Source organism: Macrosteles quadrilineatus, unplaced genomic scaffold (assembly GCF_028750875.1).
Source record: "Macrosteles quadrilineatus isolate MER2022 unplaced genomic scaffold, UCM_ALF_1.0 Scaffold_8__2_contigs__length_117827958, whole genome shotgun sequence".
In the NCBI taxonomy this organism is placed as follows: Eukaryota; Metazoa; Arthropoda; class Insecta; order Hemiptera; family Cicadellidae; genus Macrosteles; species Macrosteles quadrilineatus.
Genome location: NW_026542601.1, coordinates 28,496,260 through 28,520,173, shown reverse-complemented (window position 1 = coordinate 28,520,173; position 23,914 = coordinate 28,496,260). Strand labels below are relative to the sequence as shown.

Genomic DNA, 23,914 nt, shown 5'->3' with positions numbered 1-23,914 from the left:
AACAATATTCTCTTGATGTTAAAGACGCTTTCTCCAACATCAAATACGTATTTACCTAACATGAAATACTTTTTTTTCTATTTCCATTCGGGGGGTTTACTTTGTACCGACCTATGACAATAACAGGGTCCTTCATATTTCGGCACCAATCGACTCGTAATAGCTTCGGTTTTCGACGAGAGCACGCGAGTTTGCTTTAGAACGGACTGACCAACATTGTACCACACATCCCTTCTCCGTAGGTTAGCCTGTCTATTTAAGGCAGTTCGGGTAGTTCGGAGGTTCTTTTGGGTGTCATCGTACAATTTCGTACAACGCCGTATCCGTTTGGCATGTTTTACCTCACGCTCTGGCTCTCCTAATTCCGAGGTATATTTGTCGTATGAGGACGGACATTTGCTTACTTTCACAAACGAGGTATGATACCCACGATCTGGGGTTGGTTGCTCGTTAACCTTTGAGGTTTGTAGCGAAGGCTTGAAATGCGCAACTACGGGACAGATTGTGACTCGTACATCTTCAGCCGGTGGCTGCTTAACGGGGTTTTGTGACAAAACATCGGCAACTCTGTTATCAGTCTCTTTACGATTCGTGACTTCAAATTCGTCATCTCGTTTCAAATGACAAGTTTTAACGTTGTACGTGATCAAGCCTAGTTTATCTAGCGTATCTACTCCCAAAACAGCATCGCTAGTCAGCGAAGGTAGATGGACTGCATTTAAAACGTTTTTCCTATCGTCAATCGTAGCCTCAAACTCGAAAAGCTCAGTTTGTTTCGCTGTAGTACCGTCCGCAAATCGAGTCTCAATAGAAACTGGCTTAGGCATAATTTTACAACTTACCAAATGTTTCGCCACTTTGGAACTAATCAGGCTCACAGCTGCCCCAGAATCCAAAAGAGCCAAATAGTTTTTCCCATAAATAGATATCGCAACGTACGGCCGATTGTCCGTGGGATCTTTGACTGACCCAAAACCCGTCGGAAATATTTTAATACGCTCCAACCAATCGTTCCAACTAGAGGGTTTTTGTAGTGTTTTGTAGTGGGTATGAGCTCCTGCCACCAGAATCCGAGTATCGTTTCCCAGATTGCAACTACAATTGACTGTTTTAATACCTACAGTTTTACAGTTAAAACATTTTAAAACTTTTGGGCGTCGGCAATCTCGGTATAAATGCCCTATTTTTTCGCAATTCCAGCATGTGATCGGTTGTCGTGCAGTTTGTTTCATCTGCTTACATTCTCCTATAGTCGCGATATTTGCGGTATGCGCGGCATTCGGCCTACGTGTATTGTAGTTATCGCTATTTTTATTAACCATGCGGTTATTCCACCGCTGGTTAAAATCGTATTTTCGATGAGAAGCTTTATTCTGTAATTGATGTAATGATTTATTTACATCGTCACGCATTCCCTCATTCTCGTGTTCGTGTGTATTTATTTCTGATACATTAATGACGGATTGTGCAAAATGTTTTTCCATTTGCTTTCGTGGCTGATAAGCTGTTTTCGGTACCAGTGCCATCGACGGCGGCGGTGGCGGACGATATAACGCCTTTTCACGCATATAACTTTCAACATGCGTCGCCTGCGTAATCATCTCCTCAAGAGAGAATATTTCTCCTCTCCTCATCGTTAACTTGTAGTCCGGTCGCATATTGGTAAAAATAATGTCAAGCTTTTGTTGTAACGAAAGCCCGCCTTTCCTTCTCATTAACGTAGTTATCGCAACTACAAAGTCCCTAAAAGGCTCCTTTTCGCCCTGTGTTCGCCGCCTTATCTCCTCATCAAGGTTTCGCTGATAACCATGTGGCAGAAATTGTAGCGCGAAACTATCTCTAAACGTCGCGAATGTTGGCCAGAAATCTTTCCCATTTCTGTACCACAAAAGTGCAGTACCAGTAAGCAATTCGGGAAGTGCTTTAAGTATTTCGTTATCGTTAATCCCGTATGCTTCGATTAGCTCGTCAAGTCGTTCAAGGAATGATATGGGATCTTTATGTCCGTCGAACATAACATTCCATTTTCCAACAATACTACAAACTGATGGCGTAGTATTATATTCGTCCGTCAAATGTCGCATTTTGCTAACAGTAGGCCTATTTGACGTAACTGTTTGCGTACTCATAACAGGCACCGAGCTGTAAGTTAATCCGCCCGTGCCTCGCATTGGCTGTGTTGGCTCGTTAGTATCGTAAGTATTCGATTGTCGTGTTAAATTTGAAATTGATTTACACAATTCCTCGAACGGTATATATTCTGGCATTCCTAAAATTGCTTTAATTTTATTAACCTCGCTCGTGGTCACGTGACCTGGTATTTTACTAGGCACATCATTCGAACTTAATTCTACAGCTTGTGTCGTTATCGGCAAAGCTAACATTGCGTCTGTCGCAGTAGTCGTTTCAATCGGTTTGGTTGAGTTCGATATCGCCCCAGTACTCGTAGTAGTAGTAACCGTTGAAGTACTAGTCGTTTCGATCGATTTGGTCGTTTTCGATATTGCACCCGTACTTGTAGCACTACTCGCGGTGCTCGACGTAGTCCTGAGAGTTTTTTCCACAATAGTTTTACTCGGAGTAACTACGTAGTATACGGGCCAGAGAAGATAAGACCAAATGTTTAAGAACAATTGTAAAACTCGCATTTTCGATATTTACCGTTCTTTCTCACTGAAAAACAAATCGTTCGGGTGCCAGCCAAAAATGGCAAAGAAAATTAACGATCGATAACTATATAATTACCAAGTCCCTGTTCGCAGCGCCATTTGTGACGGTGCAATTTCGTCCTGGGACAAAATTGTACTGTCGGCCTCGGATAGCTAATCTAATTGAGTTAGTCCAGGGTTAGTAGTAATAATAATAGTTAAGTTTTTTAAAATATGGGCTCAGATATGGTCGTTAAAGCATCAGCTTTCAGTGAATGACACATTCATCACTGCCCGGGTTAGGCCTTAATTTAAACAAATTAGTAATTAGGTGTTAATTCCGTGAGTGAAACACTGGTCGTAATTAACTAAAATCTTAACTTCGAAAATAAAATAAAACCTCTACTTAATGGATATACCGTGTTTCACTTTTGGAATTAAAACCAATTATACTTACAATTAACCGATTCGATTGTCGCGGGTCCACCGAGCTATTTCGCCCTGGCCTAACACCTACTATTCGACGACACCAGAGTTATTTCACCACTGGCTAATTACCGGGCTATTCCGCCCTCGACCTACGGTTTCGCGATGTATATGCGCGGATCCGAGAGCTATTCCGCCCTCGGCCTAACACCTAGTATTCGACGCTACCAGGGTTATTTCACCACTGGCTTATTTACCGGGCTATTCCGCCCTCGCCCTACCAGGGAGATGTTGCTAGCTATTCGCCCAGCAATCAAGTCCGACTGGCCCGTGTCCTGCGCCGCTTTTATAGGGGTCGCGACGCTAGCGCAGTACGTGGCCGCTCGGAGAACTAATGACTCTGCGCGGGCCATTTGAATTCGTACGAACGCTCGTTTTCTTATCTCGTGAAATTTTTACCGTTACAAATAATAATACATTCAACCAAAAACATAAAACAAAATATAGGTACATCGTTGATACAGAGTACAACAGACTAAAATGTACTTTGTGTGGACTAGCGCGCACCTGTTTTTCTATTTAGAAGAATTTGAGAAAGGATACAGAACTAGACTCGACCCAACCGGTAACGTACTTTGACATCTTGAGTCAAGGGAGTCGCTTCTGCCCAGAGAAGTTCATACCAGAGAAGTTCATACCAGACAGATATATTCCAAAAATCTCATTAGGAGATATCTTAAACCAAGATTTCTATTGAATTTATCATGCTCTGCTTGAAATTCCATTTTATGCTTCAGGAAATTCCGTACCGTTACTTTGGTATTATTCGGAGGCCACTTGTTTTCTAGAGGGATTTTTTTACCCAAGACAAAAAAAAACACATAATTAGAAAGAACATACTTTAATTAACTTACTGTCCAAATATGAAATGACTAGCTGTACCCGCGGGCTTTGCCCCGTTTAACTTCATACGTGAGCTCGTTCGCATGGCTCAATCACGTCCTGGTTGAAGTTCGTTCGCTACGCTCACTCACCTTTAGGTTGCAGCTCGTTCGCTGCGCTCACACGTCCTGGTTGAAGTTCGTTCGCTACGCTCACTCACCTTTACGGTTGGAGCTCGTTCGCTGCGCTCACTTGCCTTCAGGTTAGCTCGTTCGTTACGCTGCCTCGCCTCCGAGTTGAAGTTCGTTCGCTACGCTCACTCACCTTTTGGTTTCAAATTAGCTGTTGTCAAATATTTGAAAAAATAATAGTGCTGCACTCTGTTGGTAAACCTTGTAATTTTAATGCTATTGAACATCATAGAACAGAACCAACTTATTTAATTGAAACAGCTGTTATGATTCATTAATTCCATTTAAATATTAGTACTCATTAGGTTAACATGGGAAACTCCAGAGCCACTGGGGCGGAGCCCGAGAGTCCAATCAGAATAAAAACCACTTAGTTTTCCTATTTAATGCCTAAAGAATCAGTGTACCAAATTTCAGCCTCCTAGGTAAGTGGGAAGTGGGAGAATTATTGATGAGTGAGTGAGTCAGTCAGTCAGTCAGTCAGTCAGTCAGTCAGTGAGGGCTTTGCCTTTTATATATATAGATTGCAATTGCAATTAGCGATTTTTGAGTTCTGCCTCCCAGAAGGCAAGATTGAGTTGAATGCGTCACCGCCCCTAGCTGCCACACGAACTCCGCCGAGTAGATACTGAGTAAATACTGCGCGGTGCGCTGTAGCGGTTATGTTAGGTTGGGTTTCCTCGTTTCATTATGAATCTAACAATACAACATGAGTGACGATACCTGAGATACAGGCGGTGGTGACATGTGATGCGCGCGCTCCCGCCATTGGTCAACGACCTGACCTTGGCCTACTTGGAGGGGATTTGGCGATGGTATGTCTTATCTGGTATCATTCCATCCATAGCGAAACTAAGAAAGTTCTACAAACATATGTATGATAACCCAACCTAACATAACCGCCGCAGCACACTGTATAAGGGTGGCCTCCGGATAATATCAAAGTAGCCGTTTTTTAACTCTTGGTACAATGGGTTCGGGGTATTCCACTAATGTACTGTTGAAAATTGTATGAAATAATTGATTCATATTTAAAAGTATCTTTACTTACTAAACTAAATCTGTGTAAAACTTGTAAACAAATCAAATATAAACAATAACAATAATCACATAATAATGACATCTATATCTATCCATCTATCATCTACTAAATCTATCTATACTATTATAAAGAAGAGGTGGTGTTTGTGTGTTTGTAGGAGATAAACTATAAGCATAGATTCATCTATGCTATAAGCTACTGAACCGATTGGACTCAAATTGGACAAAAATCAAGCTACCGCTCCGAGGATTAGAACTACCCCCCACCTTCGATATTGAACTAGTATCTGCTCCACGGGCTTTCAAAATTGTGAGGTGAGGGATTTTTAACTTATTTAATACGCAAGCAGGTTTTTCTGTGACATTTACTCCTCCGAAACTGTATGTTTTTGGTGTCATTTGGAAAGAGCGTAACGTGAAGTTGTGCAGGGAACTTTCTTTTTAGGGAAATAATTAGGGTGAGGCCCTGGGGCCATTTACAGGTTCATATTTCTCCATAAGATTCATGGGAAACAGACATTGTTATGTAACTCCATCTGTTGTCAGAAATTAAAAATGAGAAGAAGAACATATGTTAATTGTAAACATTATGCAATTTACTCAACTATGTGGTAGGTTTATTTATGCAATTGATTATTGAAATGAAGAAAAATTCTATAACCTTAAGTTATAAAAATTATGTTATTGATATATTTTAATGTAAACAGTAGGGTAATTTGCAATGTAGGGCATACATTTTTGTAAAAATTTGATTGCTATTTGTTTGAAAATTCAATATCTACTTAACAAGTGTTTGGATTAGGCAGTATGGACTTTTGGTACATCTTCCCGTTTCGAATCACGGGCACAGCAGCTAGTTCCGTTTATTCACTAATTGTAAATAAATTATAACGTAAAGATATAATTGACCCCCCTGTATTCTGTTCCCTAATATTTCCTTTAAAGTTCCCAGTACTGACTGTTATCGGTTTGTTCATATTAAACAATCGGCCAAATACTTTGCACCAGGTGTCCACGTCTACATTTTACAACATGCATTTCGTTCACCTTTCCCAGTAATAATTCGTGGTTCGTTCCTTATTTTTTAATAATGAGGCATATTATTGTGCTATTGTTCTAAATACATACGAGAGATATTCAAAAAGGCAAAAAGAAAGAAAAAAGTGTTGAGGTAATAACAAGCCTATATTTTAATCAGGAAAGTGTTATCATCATGCCAAATTTCAGCCTAATCCCGATGTGCCCAATGAATTGTTATTGAGTGATTGAACCCCAAACAAACACACTAACATTCATTTGTAATATTAGTAAAGTAGCACTGTACTTCAACGTATGAATCAGGCCGTAACTTGAAATAAACGCTTAGGCCAGTTACATTTTTAACATCCAAATGTAATATTATTTCGCCAAACAGCGTTGATCAGTTATTAAACGGAGGATTGTGTTTTGTGAACACTACTCCTCCCTTATTTGTGGACAAATTTCAACGTTTAAGGTGTTGGTGTTAAAGGATTCGGACCAATTCGTAGTTTTGCATTAAGGTTTTAGAATTTAAAAGTTCCTACCCTTAAGGGCGTGAGACCCTTTCAAATGTCGGGTTTTCACCATGTTAATAATTGTATTACCTATCAATCTTTCTTCCAAAAATAAACTAAAATGTCCAGAAATGCTATTTAAGAGTTAGGTACATTAACTTTCTCTAAATTAACTGAATCAAAGTACAATATATTTAATGCTACGGAATATAAATCCAACCGATTTATTTATTGATAAATCAAACCGCGAAGTGGTGGGTTGTCGAGGTGGCACGTTGTCGCCTATGATCGAGGTGGCGCGTTGACGGCACCGAACACTGAGCGCACACGTCAACCCGCCACCTCGTAAAAGAGTGGTGGCGGGTTGACGGGGTGGCACGTTGTTGCCTACGTACGAGGTGGCGGGTTGCCGACATCGAACATGGAGCTTCACGACAACCCGCCACCTCTGATAAAAACTGGTGTTGGCGGGTTGTCGTGGTGACATGTTGTCGTGGTGGCTTATTGACTTGAGTGTGTACGACAACCCGCCACCTCGGAAAATTGTGTGGTGGTGGGTTGTCGTGGTGGCCTGTTGTCGAGGTGGCGGGTTGACCTGTACGTACACGTCAACCCACCATCTTGGTTTTTTTGTGGTGGCGGGTTGACGCCTCTGACCAAAACACCGAGGTGGCGGTTTGACGTGGTGGCGCATTGACAGCGACCCGGCCGACTCGGTACCGGCCAATAGCGTGTCAGCTTTACGAGTCGACTCGAGACGTTCCGAGTTCGTGTGAGTTCGGCATTCTCCGTACGAGTTCGTTAGTTTTGCGAGTCGGCCGACTCGGTACCGGCCAATAGCGTTGAATCTATGCGAGTTGACTCGTAAAGCTGTGACGCTATTGGCCGAAAGCGAGTGCGAGTAAACTCGAGTCAACTCGTTACGTCCCGAGTTCGTTAAGGTTCGGCTTTCTCCGTATGAGTTCGGTTTCTTGACTCGGCTTTTGCGAAACGGACTCGTAACGTTACGAGTTCGTGTAGCTTCGGCAATCTCCGTACGAGTTCGTAAAAGAACTCGAGTTGGAATTGAGTTGACTCGAGTTGACTCGACTCGGGTCTTGACTCGAGTCAACTCGACTCGCCAACTCAACTCGTCACATCACTACCGGACCGGCACCGGCGTAACCACTGTGCTATTAAGGGCCAAGGGGGTAACCTCCAAACCTCCTCTCCTGGAGCTCCTCTTACCTAACCTATAAATGAAATCGTGTATTCGTATGTTCATGTTGTCCGTTGTCTTTTGTCTTACTCAGTGTAGTTCTTTCTTTTCCTTGTATAGGCCTGGCCTTGGCCACAGATAATATAACATAACCCCAACTACTTGGCCTATGCCCAGCACAACAATGGCAACAGTTCATCATGTTCCCAACTTTATTCAGTTTTTATTTTCATCAAAACCCAAATTTGACTGTTATTTTGCAGTTAGGATAGAAGGCCAGAAAAACCCTGTAAGTGTAATTTTTCCATCAATTCTTTTGATTTTTCTCAGATATAAGTCCTAACTTGCATACTGAGGCATGCCCTGTGGTTGCAATACTCCCTGGTGTGGATTAGCGAGTGAGGATGAGTGAGTACTAGGACTATCCGCAGTACTATCCTGGATAGGCCTAATTGGAATTGGACCAACTCAGCCTATATAGGCCTACCTAAGGCAAAAATGTGGTTCGGATTCCACCACAGTTTCTTACTGGGCTAAGCTAATGTCGATTGAAACTATCGATTCGATAAGTAGCCTAAACATTCATGCGTTTTTTTCACCATCAGCAAGTTTGGTTGGTTAGGTTAGGTTATGATAGATAGGTTATTTTACAATAGATATATTTAATAATAGGCTACTGATTATTAATAAACATTTTCAATTCGATAGTTTCAATCAATAAGTAGTTAGCATAGCCCAGTTAAGAAACTGTACCCGAAACTGGTAAGTCCCTTTAGTTGTCATTAGCTGTATGGGCTATTATTTAACAGCTGTGTCTAAGGAATATATTGGCCTTAGTCACTAACAAGCCTACAAGATTGCGCCACTCACATCCCACACTTAGGGTTGTTGCGATATCAGCAATCTATCGATATTAGATATCAATAACGATTCCAGCCTCTAATATTGATATCACGATAATATCGGATACAAATATCGATAAGTTATCTTCAATATTGAATATCGATATTACTTTTGAGGAATCTACTTTTTAATGACTTGCTTGAGCTTGTTTAGGATTTTCGATTTTTTTAGGCGTTCTGTCAGGAAATCTTTTTTGGCATATAGGCTATTTTACATTCATTTTACTAGGCCTACTACCAGTTGATTGTTATTACTTTTTATTTATAAGGACTAACGAGGAAGTGAAATTTGAAATTAATAATAAAAATCTAAGTGATGAACATAGTTTTGGAGCTTTAAACACAGTGCATTTCAGAACCAGCCTAATTTTTTGGAGTTACAATGAAAACAATAATTACCCCATTTGCAACAATTTAAACAAGGTTAGCACTGGTGGACTTTAGTTTAGGCTATAACTTAATCATCGGCGCTTGAGCTCTGACAACTAACAAGTGACAGCTGACAGCGCAACCAACACTCCAGCAATAAAAATCAGTACTAACTTAGTTCCTTCTACCATTCCATTTTTTTTTTCATTTTGTTTTGTCATAAGAGCAAGAAGCTCCCTGACTGCAAACCCGGTACCTATAATTAAACATACCGGGCCCCATGATGTAGGCCGAAGCGTACGCACTGACCTTTGGCACACCATGGGTGGATGACTTTAGGTCATCAGGCTCACCGGCTGCCGAAGCAACCCTTCGGAGAGAGGGTTGCCCCTCAATCCTAACCAGGGATACCAGCTACTTGTTTAAGCGTCACTCCACTTGGGTTCCCCCAGGTACAAAACCCAGGAGGACCATAGTGGAATGCCCTGGCGCATTTAGTGCAAGCAACACTCGGGACCTATCCAATCCCTGACGGGCGGAACCCGCCATCAAAGCCAGGAAGAAGGGGACCACCAGCAAGCTGATGGGAGAACCCCAACCACCTATTTACACCACTACCCGATCGAGGCCTTACCCAGTTGCTGGTAAACCAGAGGTGACCAAGGCGATAGATCCCTGAACACCCCTAGCGGACTTGAACCCAGCACCCGATCTACTTCGTTTGCCCGTCAAGCCCAACATCACTGCCAGGCCATCAAGGTTTCCCAAAAGGAGGCAGGAATAGAAGTGGGTCCCACCCGGATGAACCTATCCACCATAGGTGGCGACACCCTTAGCTCAATTAAAGTTCCAGGGAGAACTCCCCAATCTAGATAACCATACCTTCCGGTCTCAGAGACAGGGATTGGCTGATGGAGTGCACCCAGCCGTTGCCCTTACACTGCGGAAAGTTACGCTCCCCTAGAGTGTCCCTGTGAGTTAACGGGTACTTGCCCAATTTCACCTCCAGGAAAGGCTACTTCCAAAGTCGAGGATTTGCCACACAGAATGTTGGTCGCACAAAGCAAGCAGGCCGAAGCCCAAAGAACCATAGTCACAGGTAGATGGGAGATTGATGGCGCACTTCCACCTCTCCGAGAGCTAAAACCCCACCAACCTGGATGGAGGAATGTCACTGGAGGCTCCCCCTAAGGGGCTGGCGCTTACCAGACGTCCATGACTATGGCCTACTTGAAAAGCCGATACCAACACCGAGCAGTTACCTCCCCTTTGGGGGCTAGGTTTTTCACCTCCCAGGACGAGGCTACTTCCAGAGCCGAGGATATGCCTCGCAAAATGTCAGTCGTACACAACAAGCAGGACGAGGACGAAGAACTCAAGTCACAACCACAGTTACAGGTAGGTGAGGAGAGGCGGCGAAAGCGGCATCACTGAGAGCTAAACACCCCACCACCTTGAATGGAGGAAATGTCACTGGAGGCTCCCCCTAAGGGGCTGGCGCTTACCATTCGTCCATAACTGTGACCTGCCTGTTCAGACACCGGGAAATTTCCTCCCCTCTGGAAGAGCTAGGGTCCGCGTGGTCGCTAGGCCACATACCCACGCCCCCTTGGCGGGCGTGGGCCCCTTGCGGGAAGTTCCTTCTACCACAAAAAATATAAGTAACTAGCTATTCGCATATTAGTGAGGATTTTATCTTGTATATAACTTAACTCGATAAGAAGGTATGCACGGCCATCTTTAACTACAGGCCGCGGCCTGGTAGAATTGGCAACGTTGCGTTTGTGATGATTCAGGCGGTGGATGACTTAGGATATCTGAATACCTACCGCTCACCCCATTGCGAGTCTGCTCGTGGCGTGCCTCAGGGGCCAGTCCTCGGTCCGGTGTTGTTCCTTGTCTTTGTGAATGATCTTTCATCAATTGTAAATTCTGGAAACATTTGTCTGTTTGCTGATGATACGTCGCTCTCGGTTTCTGATCAAAATTTCGACGAACTCGAAATAAAGGCCTTTTTGCAAGCGAGCTTCATGATGCAGGGGTTCGAGGACAACTCATTGAGTCTAAATGCCAGAAAAACTGAATTTGTAAATTTTTCTATAAGTTAAGCAGGGAAAAACAAAAACAATTTCCTTTTGAATGATTTTGAGCTCAAGGCAACTGATCAGGTTCTTAGGATTCAAGCTTGGGATTGGTGCTCGATAGAAACCTGTGCTTTCATTATCTTGACACTGTGTGTAGAAGGATTGCTTCGGGATCTTTCTTCTCTGCCAACTTTCTAAGTTTGCAAAATGTGATGTAGTGATGTTCTAATTTCAGCATATTATGGAGTGATTTTCCCACACCTGATATACGCAGTGGCGGTGTGAGTGTGGGAAAACGTCTTTCCTTTTCCGACTCCAGAAGAGGGCAGTTAGTCTTTGGTTTGAAAAGAAGAGCATCTTGCAGGCAATACTTTATTTAATCACACATTTTAACATTTCCCTCAATATACATTTTGGAAACTTTGATTCTCATTTAAAAAAAAACTTACACCAATACCAATCTTCACTTACACATTCCTATTCACTACGTAACAGTTCTCATCTTAAATTGCCACCTCATTCAACTACATTTTTCATGAGACACTTTCATTACAATGGCATTAAACTTTTTAACCTCCTCCCTCCCTCCCTTCAGCTGGAGTCGGACTTGAACAGCTTTAAAAAGCAAATCAAAAAGTAAATACTCTTAAGCCGCGGTCACACTAGGCTGTTTAACAGCCGCTACTAACTAGCTGCTGGCAATATCGCCAGCAGCCAGCTGGATCTGAAGGGTTCACATTTAAAACCTACTAGCCGCTAGTACAGTTGTTGCTGGTGACTTGAAAGCTGTGATGTAGTGTGTTCACCATGTCATCTGTTGGTGTGAGTCGTGACGTTTTGAGACGTCATCTGCTCCCGCACCACTCTTCATCGACTTTTTCATTTTATATACTTCATTGCGATACGTATCACCTAAACTTTTGATTTTTTTTTCAATGGGGCCAATTCAGCTTGTAGTCCTTGTTCTTCGAGTTTTTCGATTAACTTTTTGTAAGCCGAGTCCTTTGCATTTCTGTTATTATAGTCTGCAGTCGACGCGTCCCACAGACATGGATAATTTCAAAATGTATCTAGAAAGGTAATTATGTCTCTACCTGACCACTTGTTACTGTCAACCATGTTCACTAATCTCAAAAATACAAAGAAAATACAGTAGAACCCAACCAACACTGCAAAACAAACTGGATGCATATTAATTCACCAGCCGCTTGTTAGCTACTAGGGGTTCACATTGGCTGTCTGGCGCCAGCGAGGAGATCACGTGACTGCTAGCGGATGGTAGGCAGCGCTCAAAAGTTAAACATGTTCAACTTCTGTTTGTGGCTGGTAAACACCAGCCCGCTGGCATTTACCAGCCGCTAGTGCTGGGTCAGACTAGGCTGCTTGCTGGCAATATTCAGAAATATTAACAGCGGCTGTTTAGTAGCGGCTGCTAAACAGCCTAGTGTGACCGCGGCTTTAGCCAAGAGTTTTCGAGATTGTGTCGCTGATGGGCTTAGTTAGTTAGTTTCTTTTGTTGAAAGAAGTAATTTGTATAGTTTTATTGAAGCAACATTGTCTATTAAGTTTATTTTAATTTTAGTTCTACGCTATTAATTGACATGACCAATGCAAATTTTGTATTTGTTATTTTGGTTCAATGAGTTATGAGTTAAGTGGTGTGTACTATGGCCACTGGCATAGTACTTGAATTGTTTAGCTTTTTTGTTTTTACTCCACAATCTGACTTGGGTTTTGCTCCACTTCCCAACAGGAAGCTGTTCACGATTTTGCCGTGACCGCCGACGCTGTTCAATTCTATTCATTGTTCTTGATTTTACAGTGACGTTGGAATACGTTCATTATTACCTGTGACTACTTAAGTTGTTCTTGATCTAGCTGTAACCGCGGAAGATGTTTTTAAATTGTACTGTGACCTCAGAAAGTTGATTCCGCCGTGACCACGGATGATGATCTAAATTTCACCCTGATCGCAGACTAAAACATGGTTTTCCAGTGCATTTTTTAAATTCCTGCATAGTTCTCGATTCAACAAATTTACGCAAACTTCCCGGAATTCTCAGTCTGTATGGTCACCCTGGTTCTCATAGGGGGGGGGGGGCTCAAGCCCCCTCTTGCCGATATGGATGGACACCCATGATTATGTTCTTCTCTTTTTGATATTATTTTTTATCCAAGCTGTAATTTAGAAGTCCTTAAACTAGGGTTCAAAAGGCTGCCATTCTTTGGCCGTTTTGGTTGTTTTAGTCCTCTGGTATTAAAGGGTAATAGATCTGTTTGTGTACTTTTTCTGTGAATTCCTAGGCTATCTGTACTTTTGAGCTTTTTCTACTTATTGTTGTGTCTAGGAAATGCATTTTTTTCTGTTTCAATTTTGAACTTGATATTGTTATGTAACCTGTTAAACTTAGTTTTTTCAGGATTGGGTGTGTTCGCCTAATGAATGTTGAACACTAACCTGTAGCACAGGGCTGCCACCCGTCCCGATTCTGCCGGGACAGTCCCGATTTTGGTACCTTATGCCCGTATTTAAGCCTATGTTAATCCAGGAGGGAGGGGGCAATGTACCGATTTTTTCCTGACCTAAGGTGGCAACCCTGCCGTAGCAAGAGGCAGTTGACGATACATAGCTCAGTTGGTGATAGTCTCGGGTGTTACTTGTTTTGGGTATTTATCCTTAACATACCTATATTAATATAGGTAATAATACATGTAATAAGTTAATAGATCCTGTTCAGAAACACACTAGGCCTATGTAAACCAGTGTTATGCTTGTACTGTCAAAAATACCAAACTACAACTCTTATTTACTAATTAATTGCACATTACCAATGTCAAATTTACCTTTTTTAAGGAAAGGATTGGAGCTGTCAAGTTGATGTTGATGGCTCACAGCGAAGTTTTCAGACTAGAATTAGAGGACAGTGAATTGGCTGAGAAGAAAGATGTTCCTATCAAAGACATTCATCCTGACACCTTCAAAGAAATGTTGAGGTGAGTTTCTTGAACTTATTTGAAAGAACATATTCCATGTCCATCCATCCACATCACCAGGGGTCTTAGGGAGGAGGGGGTGTCAAGGAGGCTGCGACCCCTCCAAAATCCATTTTTTACAGATGAACGTTCCACCAAATTCATCAGAGTCTATAGGCTACACTATTGACAAACGGGAGGAATGAATACAAACTCTAACCTTAAACTTGGTTTATTCAGCATTGCCTCCAGGATTGAAGACAATATAAAATAAGTTACGTACCTTTATGTCGTCAATCCAAGGTTAGTCTTTTTAGCGACTAGTTTCGAAACTGACGTTTCATTTTCAAGCAGAAAAAACTTTTATGAGCACAAATAACTTGGATAAAAAATGAAATTAAATTCCTTTACAAAAAGAAAGACTATTTAGCACTACTTTTGAGATCTTTGACTACATAGTCAATGGTTTTATGATCTGCTAATATTAAAAGTAAGTTACACACAATTTCAACTTATTTCAGATATGTTTATGGTTATGATACTACTGCTACAATGGGTTTTGATGAGGCTGATGATTTACTGTATGTTGCGGAGAAGTATTTGATGAAACCTTTGAAAGACAGCCTGGCTGCTAGACTGATGACTCTTTTGAACAAAGACAACATTTGTTCCTTGATGAATAACCCTGCGTGTTACACTCATCTGGAGTTGGACTCTGCCATTACCAAGGTTAGTTTGAGTGTTTTACTAGACTGCAACGCTTTTGAACAAAGACAACATATGTTCCCTAAAGAATAACCCTATCTTTTACACTCATCTGGAGTTGGACTCTGCCATTACCAAGGTTAGTTTGAGTGTTACAAGCAGCCCTCCTCAAACCAACAAACCCCGCTGCCAACAGTACCTACGTAGAAATTAAAAATTAGATGCTGTGAAGTATGCCTGAAGCAGCTGAACGCATATATTGTCTTGGTTGCAACAGAGCTTTTTGTTCATTTTAGCAAATTTCCCATATAGGGAATAAGCTATACCGTAGTACTCATGGTAAGACCTGGACCTGTTACCAATTAACTCTTTCGTTTTACGGTCCCTAGAGGCCAAAATCACCATCCGTCCAAATTCATATATATATATATATATATATACTAGCTGACCCGGCGAACTTCGTATCGCCTAAGTTATAGGTTTCCCCTAAGACAGACCGATGGAAAGAAAGTACCGTTACGTTTAATTTTCAAGATGATCTCGTTTGCATCGCTCAATCACGTCCTGGTTGAAGTTCGTTCGCTACGCTCACTCACCTTTGGGTTGGAGCTCGTTCGCTACGCTCACTCACCTTTAGGTTGGAGCTCGTTCGCTGCGCTCACTTGCCTTCAGGTTAGCTCGTTCGCTACGCTAACTCGCCTCCAGGTTGAAGTTCGTTCGCTACGCTCACTCACCTTTTGGTTGCAAATTAGCTGTTGTCATAAATGTAAAAGAAATAATAGTGCTGCACCCTGTTGGTAATCCTTGTAACTTTAATGCTATTGAACATCATAGAACAGAACCAACTTGTTTAATTGAAACAGCTGTTAAGATTCATTAATTCCATTTCTCATAAGGTTAACATGGGAAACTCCAGAGCCACTGGGGCGGAGCCCTTTTAAGAATTTTGAAACGGGAAATAGTTTACGTCTGATTCGCATACCTACAGAATTTACACACCAAATTTCATAACGATCGGTGAAGTCGTTCCGGAGGAGTTTGCAGACAAACACTGTGACACGAGAATTTTATATATTAGATATATATATATATATATATCCTACTAATAATATAAATGAGAAAGTTTGGATGTATGTTTGTGACAAGTAAACGCGAAAAATACTGGTCGGATCGGGCTGACATTTGGTGTGATGATAACTCACATTCCAGATTAAAATATATACGCATTCTTTTCTCAAAAGTTCTTTCGGGCTCTGCCCCAGTGGCTCTGGAGTTTCCCATGTTAACCTTATGAGTAATCATATTTAAAAGGAATAAAAGAATTTTGTCAGCTGTTTCAACTGCACAATTTGGTTCTATGATAATAAATAGCGTAAAAAAATTATAAGGTTTACCAACAGGGTGCAGCACTATTAAACTTTTTTAAAATTTGAACCAACTAGCAACAAAAAGCTGTGATATACAATGAAAACATTACTTTATCTATTGTTTAGTTGCAGTGGTAGAACATTATGGCTAGAGTAGATGTGCTATGCTATACTATAGCTTACCGTAAATTAAAAGAACCAAATTTTCTTGAACCATGTCCTCTCCCATTGCAAACGCAAAGCCAAGTAATTATACTTATACTTATGCCAAGCATTTTATACTTATACGCCAACGCCGTACAAAGAACGGGTACTGTGCTAGTATATATATATATGTGTCTGTTAACCCATTAACTTGAGCAAAAATTATCCGATTTTTATGAAATTTGGTATAAACGTGTAAACCTACATTTATTTGAACGAGTTCGCGAACCAGCATGATCGGACTATGGGAAAGACGGTTTATGGGGTAAAAATTGGTTTTACCATTTTTTACCCAAAAATAAAATAAAATTTTTCAATTTCTTTTCAAACTATTTTGTAGAGCTTAAGAAAACAAATAATTTATTATATTGAAGCGTTATTATGATCCTAATGGTTACGTTTACGTAGAAATTTCCAAAAAATTGTAAATTTAAAATTCCCATGTTACAATAAGGAAACTGTTATAGCTTGCTTGTTTATGAACGTATTTTAATTAAATTTGGAAAATGGATTTATTTCTTACTAAACTATTCACATTCTAAAAAAAACAAAAAAAAACACACTTTTAAACCTCCCTGTTGCAGCAAACCTTAGTCCTCGTTAAATTAATTATATTTAAATAAGCAATGAATGTGATATTTTAAAGGAGACATTCCAATCAGGGAAATGGAAATATGCTTAGTCTACAGGTTTGCTCAGCGGGGGTATTCAGGTTACGGCACGATCTCCTAGATGTTGAGTCCTTGAAGTTTCCCCACATTGAATTACCACTACAAGCGTATTTGAAGAAGTAAGAGATACAGGAACACACACACAATAAAACCAAACATCACTGCAAAGTCTGAAACTGCTGTAATGCAGGAGCAATATTTCCTTCAGCCTTCTGATGCAGACCAGGTCTACTAACCCTGGCATATAAGTAGCCTATTTTTGTCATAGCCATGAAATTAAAATAACTAAACGAATTATTTAATTTTTAGCAACTGCTAAAATTATAAGCAACAATGGGAAAATTATCTGGGAATTTGTCCCTATGCAACACTAATTTGTATGACTTAGCAATTTTATATTACAGAAAATTCTTTACAACCGAAATACTATTCTATCTCATAGTTTGCAGATCTACCGATAGTCCCTGTAAAATAGAGCTGCTTTGTCCGATGGATTAAATAAATATAGGCCTAAATATATTCTCACCTATGATAGGTAAAGTAACAACTTTTTGTAACTTATCTTAGATGATAAAAAAATTTAAATATTGTTTATACATTTTTTGTGAACTAATGCACAGTTTGTTCTTTGATAGATTTTGAGGTTTGAGACGGATCAAGTGTTAGCAAGCCCAGATTTTTTGTCCATGAATTCTGACGGGTTTCTCAAGATTTTGGAACAGGATGAACTTGCAGTTCCCGAAATAGAATTGTGGAGAGCAGCGATTAAATGGGGAAAACACAGAGGTAAGATTTTGATCTTTACTTTAAATGCACACCTAAGCCGAGTCTGAGTACACAACCAAATAATGAATTATCTGAAGGACTTGACCTTGTTTGGAATACTCAATTGTTTAGATTAGCCGTATGTGCATTCAAATTACATCACACAATTAGAACAAATGTATCATTATGACTGTACAGTAATGATGCGTTTTTTATTTATAGTAGACTCCCGATTATCCGAGGTAATTAGGACCGGGACTACTTCGGATAACTGGAAAACTCGGATAATACGGAGGTTAAGTACAGTTATAGTAAAAAAGACGTATAACACAGTGAAAGTTTACAAAACTGGTATATTAAAAGAAAGAACATATAATAGACACAATTTAATAGCTGTAAGCAAGTATGAACACAGATTATTTCTTTAAAAAGACTTCGATCGTCTTCTGAGCTAACCTCACATTAAATTTGGTTTCAAGAGAAACTGCAACTCTTTTCCGTTTCCCACACACAGCAACAATAAAAATCAACAACAAATGATGAATATTCGGTAACAGTAAAAGTCAACAATAACGATAAAAAATCAATTAAAATGGCATAAATAAACACAACCGCGATTAGCACGAGAACAATTAACATCAACCACGTTCAGCGCGAGTTCAGAGCTACTAAACTGGGACTCAGGACTCAGAGGGACTAAAAGTGTCAGGTCCAGGTGGATAGGGAAATACGCAGGTTTCCAGTGCACCGATAATTCATAGAATACTCGACCTAGCAACAGCCAGTAAAGATCTTAGGTGCAACTAATCTTAGTAGCAACACTAAATAAACAGGCCGTAAGGCTCCTCAGACATGACGACTTCATAGGCAATAAAATGATATTTTTTAGTTAGGCTACATTTTTGTTTTCCAAGGAAAGATTTAAACACCCAGCTGATTGCAAATGGCAAAAATTACATCATTGCCGTCACCTACGATGCTATTTTATAGTTTTATTTTTGTTTTCCATGAAACGATTAAAACAAGCAGCTGATCATATACGGCAAAAATTACGCCTACGATGACGTCATGCTTAAGGAGCATTACAACCTGTTCATTTAGTAGAGGTGTGCAGATATCCGAAAAATCGGGTCGGATTCAGTTCTGTTCGGATATCCGTATCCGAACCGAGCCTAAATTTGATATCCGACACAATCCATTATTTATCCGACTTTTTCGGATAGACAACATATTTTGACGTTTTTGACAGAAATCTAAATCTCCATAACCATCATTAGTTTCCCAGGACAAAATTACAGCATTACGTTTCCAACGACAACATAACAGCAAAGGACAAAGAAGCCGTATGATGCAAACCTATGTCTAGTTTATAGTTGTTATCAACGTCGTTATCGGCTGTTTTGCTTTACAATTAGATTCGTCTGGAACGAACAGATAAACAGAAAAGAACTACCATGGTCAACTCGTGCTTGTCTCCTGATACTAGGGGCGCTATGTGTAATAGTTTTATTTTACAGTACTGTTTTAAAGTATAAAAATCTAGTGTACTTCTGTGCTGTTACGTAAACAATAGATTTAATGTTTCCCGAAAAAAATCAGAATAGAAACAATAGAAAGGCAACACAATAGAAGAGTGAGAGGGGTTGGGCAATGACCTCGAAAGGAGCCCGGGTAACAGGTAGCAACAGTGAGTCGAGTTGGCCTTGAGGGGGGAAGGGGTGGGTACGACCTTGAAGCTATATATAGACTTGCACTACTTCCCTAAATCTAAGGGACTGGCAAGTGGTATTCCAATCACAGGACAAGATATGTTGTTTATCGGGTATTCATTGCCCGGTTTCACTTTGGATTGTCTTATTGTGTAGAAACTTTGAATAATCAAAAATAAAATTAGAACTAACCACGATTATTTAGCATTTATTGTCTATATTAAATGATTAAATGATAGGGACCGGGGGAGATATACAAACTTTTGTCATGATTAGAATTTCAACATCAAAATACAATATTGCATAATCATGATATTTTAGGTCATTGACCTTTAATATGCATCCGGTATTGCTCTTTCAAAAGAGAAGCACGTTAATAAATTGTAAATTGATATCCCGTGGTAAAAAAAAAAAATTATAAACCTATAAAACAAAATCGTAAAATCCTACATAAAGATAATAACAAGAACAGCAATAATTGTAAAAAGGGTATAAAGATAACAACGTCATTATACTTTCTCTTTGTTCTCCTATTTCTTGGGTTTCCCTTCATCACGCATTCAATAACTTTCCTAGTTGCCATGGTTACAAATCACCCATTATCAGCTTTTGTGACATTTATAGTTATTATTTTTTTTATGACTGGCTCGGTTACCCGAGACTCAGATAACCGGGAGTTTACAGTACAGTAACCTTTCTCCCCAACAGTTAGTTTGTTTTGGTGAGACTCTTGTGTTTTAAATGGTTTTAATGAATTCCACCTTTTATCCCAAGCATATTTCAAGAAATTATCCAAAGCCTTCTAATCTCTCCCATTTAAATAACCTAAGAGAAACAGAATAGCTTAATGCAATTCAAATTAAAAATTCAAATAATCTTAATTTGTTTGAAGTATACAATACATGCATAAATAGTGTCAGGTAGTACAGGTACCGTATTGAAAAATGAAAAACAAAAGTTTCTTAGAATTAACAATGCAAAAATTCTTCCTACTTCCTACAACTCATTGAAAGAATAAATAGGTAGCTTTGTTGATGAGGTACTGCTTCAATTCTTAGTAGTTGCGCGATAAAGAGATGATATCACTGAATGGATGTAAGAGAAATAAACAACTTCTTTTTCACAAAAATATTTCAGCCTAACCAATGCGTAAAGGCCAGAAGAAATTTTTGCGATCAATTGTTCAACATGACGGTTCCATTTAAGTGTACTTTCTAATCCTAAAAATTTTATGCTGTCTTTGACTTCAATTTTTTTATCAAATATGGTAACATTAGGTTGAGTTATATTTTGAGCTGATCGAGTTTTAAAACAAATAATATTAGTTTTATCAGGATTTAAAAGCAAATTGTTGGCATTAAAAAAATTGTTTAAGAGAGTTAGGTTAGAATTAATTTTAATTTATAATTCAGCAACGGTTGATGCAGTGATTTTCAAATTGGTGCCATCAAACAAAGTGTCATCAGACAAAGTTTACTGAAATCAGAAAGCTGAGGGAAGTTTCTTAAATAGCAAATAAATAAAAGGGGACCTAAAATGGATCCCTGTGGCACCCCATATTTAACTGCTGTAATAGCGGAACGATAAGGGATTTTATAATTTTTGTTGTTATGATAAATAATTTTGACAAACCGTTTTCTATCGTGAAGGTAAGATTTTAGCCAGTTTAAAGTATTGTATTTAATTCTTAATTTACTCAATTTCAAAATTAATAAATCATGTGATATTGAATCAAAGGCTTTGCTAATGTCCATGAATAGACCCGCAACTTTACCTTTGTTGTCTAGACTATCTATAACAGATTCTCAATGAAGTCTGTGGCAGCTGTAATAACTCAAATCAAATCAAATCAAATCAAAATGTCTTCATTTCGTATAAAATAATGATTTTTACAGTTTTTACAAAATATCATATTACCATAAGAATATAACTGAGTAACTTAAACTATACGAAATTAATCCCACATGGGAGAACCCGTGCATGGGAGTGAGTCATTTTACATAACAGATCGACCATAGCGGAAGCCATGTTGACAGTCCTCAAATAGATGATTTTTTCCAAAAAAATTACCAGTTGGTTATAAACTAATTTTTCATAAATTTTTGAGATAGATGGTAACAATGCTATAGGGCGATAGTTTGATACAATTTTCTTGTCTCCTTTTTTGAAGAGTGGTTTTAATTTTTTAATCTTAATTTTGTGGGGAAAAATACCTGAAATTAAGGAAGAATTTATAAGGTGAGTAATAGGTTTTAGTAAGACTGATTTAGCTTTTTTTAGAAGTACCGCAGGGACATCATCATACTCCATATGAAAGAATGTTTTAGGCTGCAGATAATAACATCTATGTCCTTCTCATCAACAAAGCTAAAACAAAATTTCCTGTCATATGGAAGTATCTCTCTCCCAGTATTACTACTGCTATGATCGTCTTTGGCTTGCTCTAGATTCGACAAGACACTGCCATCAAAGGTGATCTAGCAGTCTTTAAAATATTTAGTTTGTTTTAGTGCAATATAATTTATTATAACTAACAGCTGTATGAATAAAAAAGTATTCTATAGAACAATAAGGTTACTTTATTTACTGATTTTGTCATTGATTATAGGAAATAAATAAGATTCTATAACCATTGCTGTACACGAATCGAAGCTCATGAATCTTCAAAAGAAATCTTATGAAAGTTATTTTACTACTCAACTTTTTGAGGAAAGGTTGGAAAAATAACAATGATCACATGGTTTAATTCATCCTGGCAGATTTTTCTTTACTATAAATTTTGAATTGCTTAAACTATGCTTGAATTAGTAATTTTTTTCCTAGGACGCTAGGCACGAGCCTGGGATTGTTTTTCACATTACTTCAGGCTAGACCTAGGGGTTGCGGCATTATCACTTAGATAAAATCCATTGTTGACTTGGCGGGGATCGAACCCGGGACCTCTGGGACTGAAGTCCCGTGCTCTAACCACTACGCCAGCTCGCTCCCCTGAATTATTAATAGACACTCTATATACAGTTTTAAAGGACTACTCGATTCCCGTACGTAGGACGGGCCAAAAGCTCGTAATTATTACTTAACCAATTATTTTTCTTCACTTTCAATAAAATAAATTAATCTCTCTATTATAGAAATTAAAAAATCATAAGTAGTCAGGACCAGTGCAACCATGCGACCAGGGTATATTTATGCCGATTATACCCAGAAGTAAAATCTTTGACTATCAATACAACAACTTCTGTATCCAATAGTCAATGGTAAAATGCTATTAGTGACCTTATGAAATTTTGTTTAACACATTTTATCATCATTTTACTATCCTTACAGGGTAATAATTGAAAAAAAAAAAAACATCTCAATATTCTCTAACTTTAATAAAAAACTATAAATACCCGTTTTTTGGGTATTAACCCAGGCCTGGGGTAAATACCCAATTTACATTTACCTACCCACTGGGTATTTACCCGGCCCACATCATTACTTACAAATATTTATTCTCTGAACATATTTATAAAAGATTATTTTCTACTTTTTAGTGTGTTTAAAAACGTGGCATTTCTAAAAAAATATTTTTATTTATAAATTATTAGTTCTCATGGCTTACTTATGATAAAGGTTGTTTACAAGCTAATGGGAGAAAGTATGTGTCAGATTGCTGATACTGTTTTTTTTTTTTTTTTAGAATTTGTAACCATCACAGTTTAATAACACAACGTTTTTCTCCAGCTTACCCTGAAGATGGACAGCTGGTCCGCCAACAACTCTCAAAGTTGACTCAACATTTAAGACCTTACTCACTGAGTGGAGAAGAGACATTTGAAGTGATTTCTTCAGGTATATTTTTCATAGAAGAAGTCAACAGTATGTGTCATTATCAATTTAAAAAAGAAACCACTCAAGCTCTTAGTGAGTTTTCAAATGAGACTAAACCAAGGAAACTGAAAAAACCAAAGTCTTTTAGAAAACTAGAAATGTATATGTTAGATGAGAATTTTGATCAACAACACTACTGTTACAACTTTGCCCTGACTACCAAAAGCCACACAATTGAGCTGCTGTCACTAGAGTGTAAGTCAATTGATCTTGCACCAGAAGCCCAGGGGACATATAAAGTGAGCTGTTCAACAACGATAACTGAGTGGACCAACAAGAATGTGCATGAACCTGTGATACACTTCAGTAAGTATGTCATGTTTGGAGTGAAGTTTATGATTCCTCTAGCTGTTGATGGGAGAAATATAACC

The 23,914-nt window shown here is 39.1% G+C and overlaps 1 protein-coding gene across 2 annotated transcripts in view; it reads left to right on the top strand.

Moving 5' to 3' along the window:
* The first annotated feature begins 7,894 nt into the window (after positions 1–7,894).
* LOC128999240 (kelch repeat and BTB domain-containing protein 3-like) overlaps positions 7,895–23,914 on the top strand; it is a 41,658-nt gene continuing 25,638 nt past the window's right edge. The window contains exons 1-5 of one of the 2 annotated variants that reach the window (XM_054425638.1): positions 7,895–8,210; positions 14,131–14,270; positions 14,771–14,978; positions 17,832–17,982; positions 23,397–23,849. In XM_054425638.1, coding sequence (XP_054281613.1) covers positions 8,091–8,210; positions 14,131–14,270; positions 14,771–14,978; positions 17,832–17,982; positions 23,397–23,849 — 1,072 coding nt within the window. In that variant the 5' untranslated portion in view covers positions 7,895–8,090. The remainder of the gene's footprint in view (positions 8,211–14,130; positions 14,271–14,770; positions 14,979–17,831; positions 17,983–23,396; positions 23,850–23,914) is intronic. The other variant, XM_054425639.1, reaches the window with a different exon arrangement.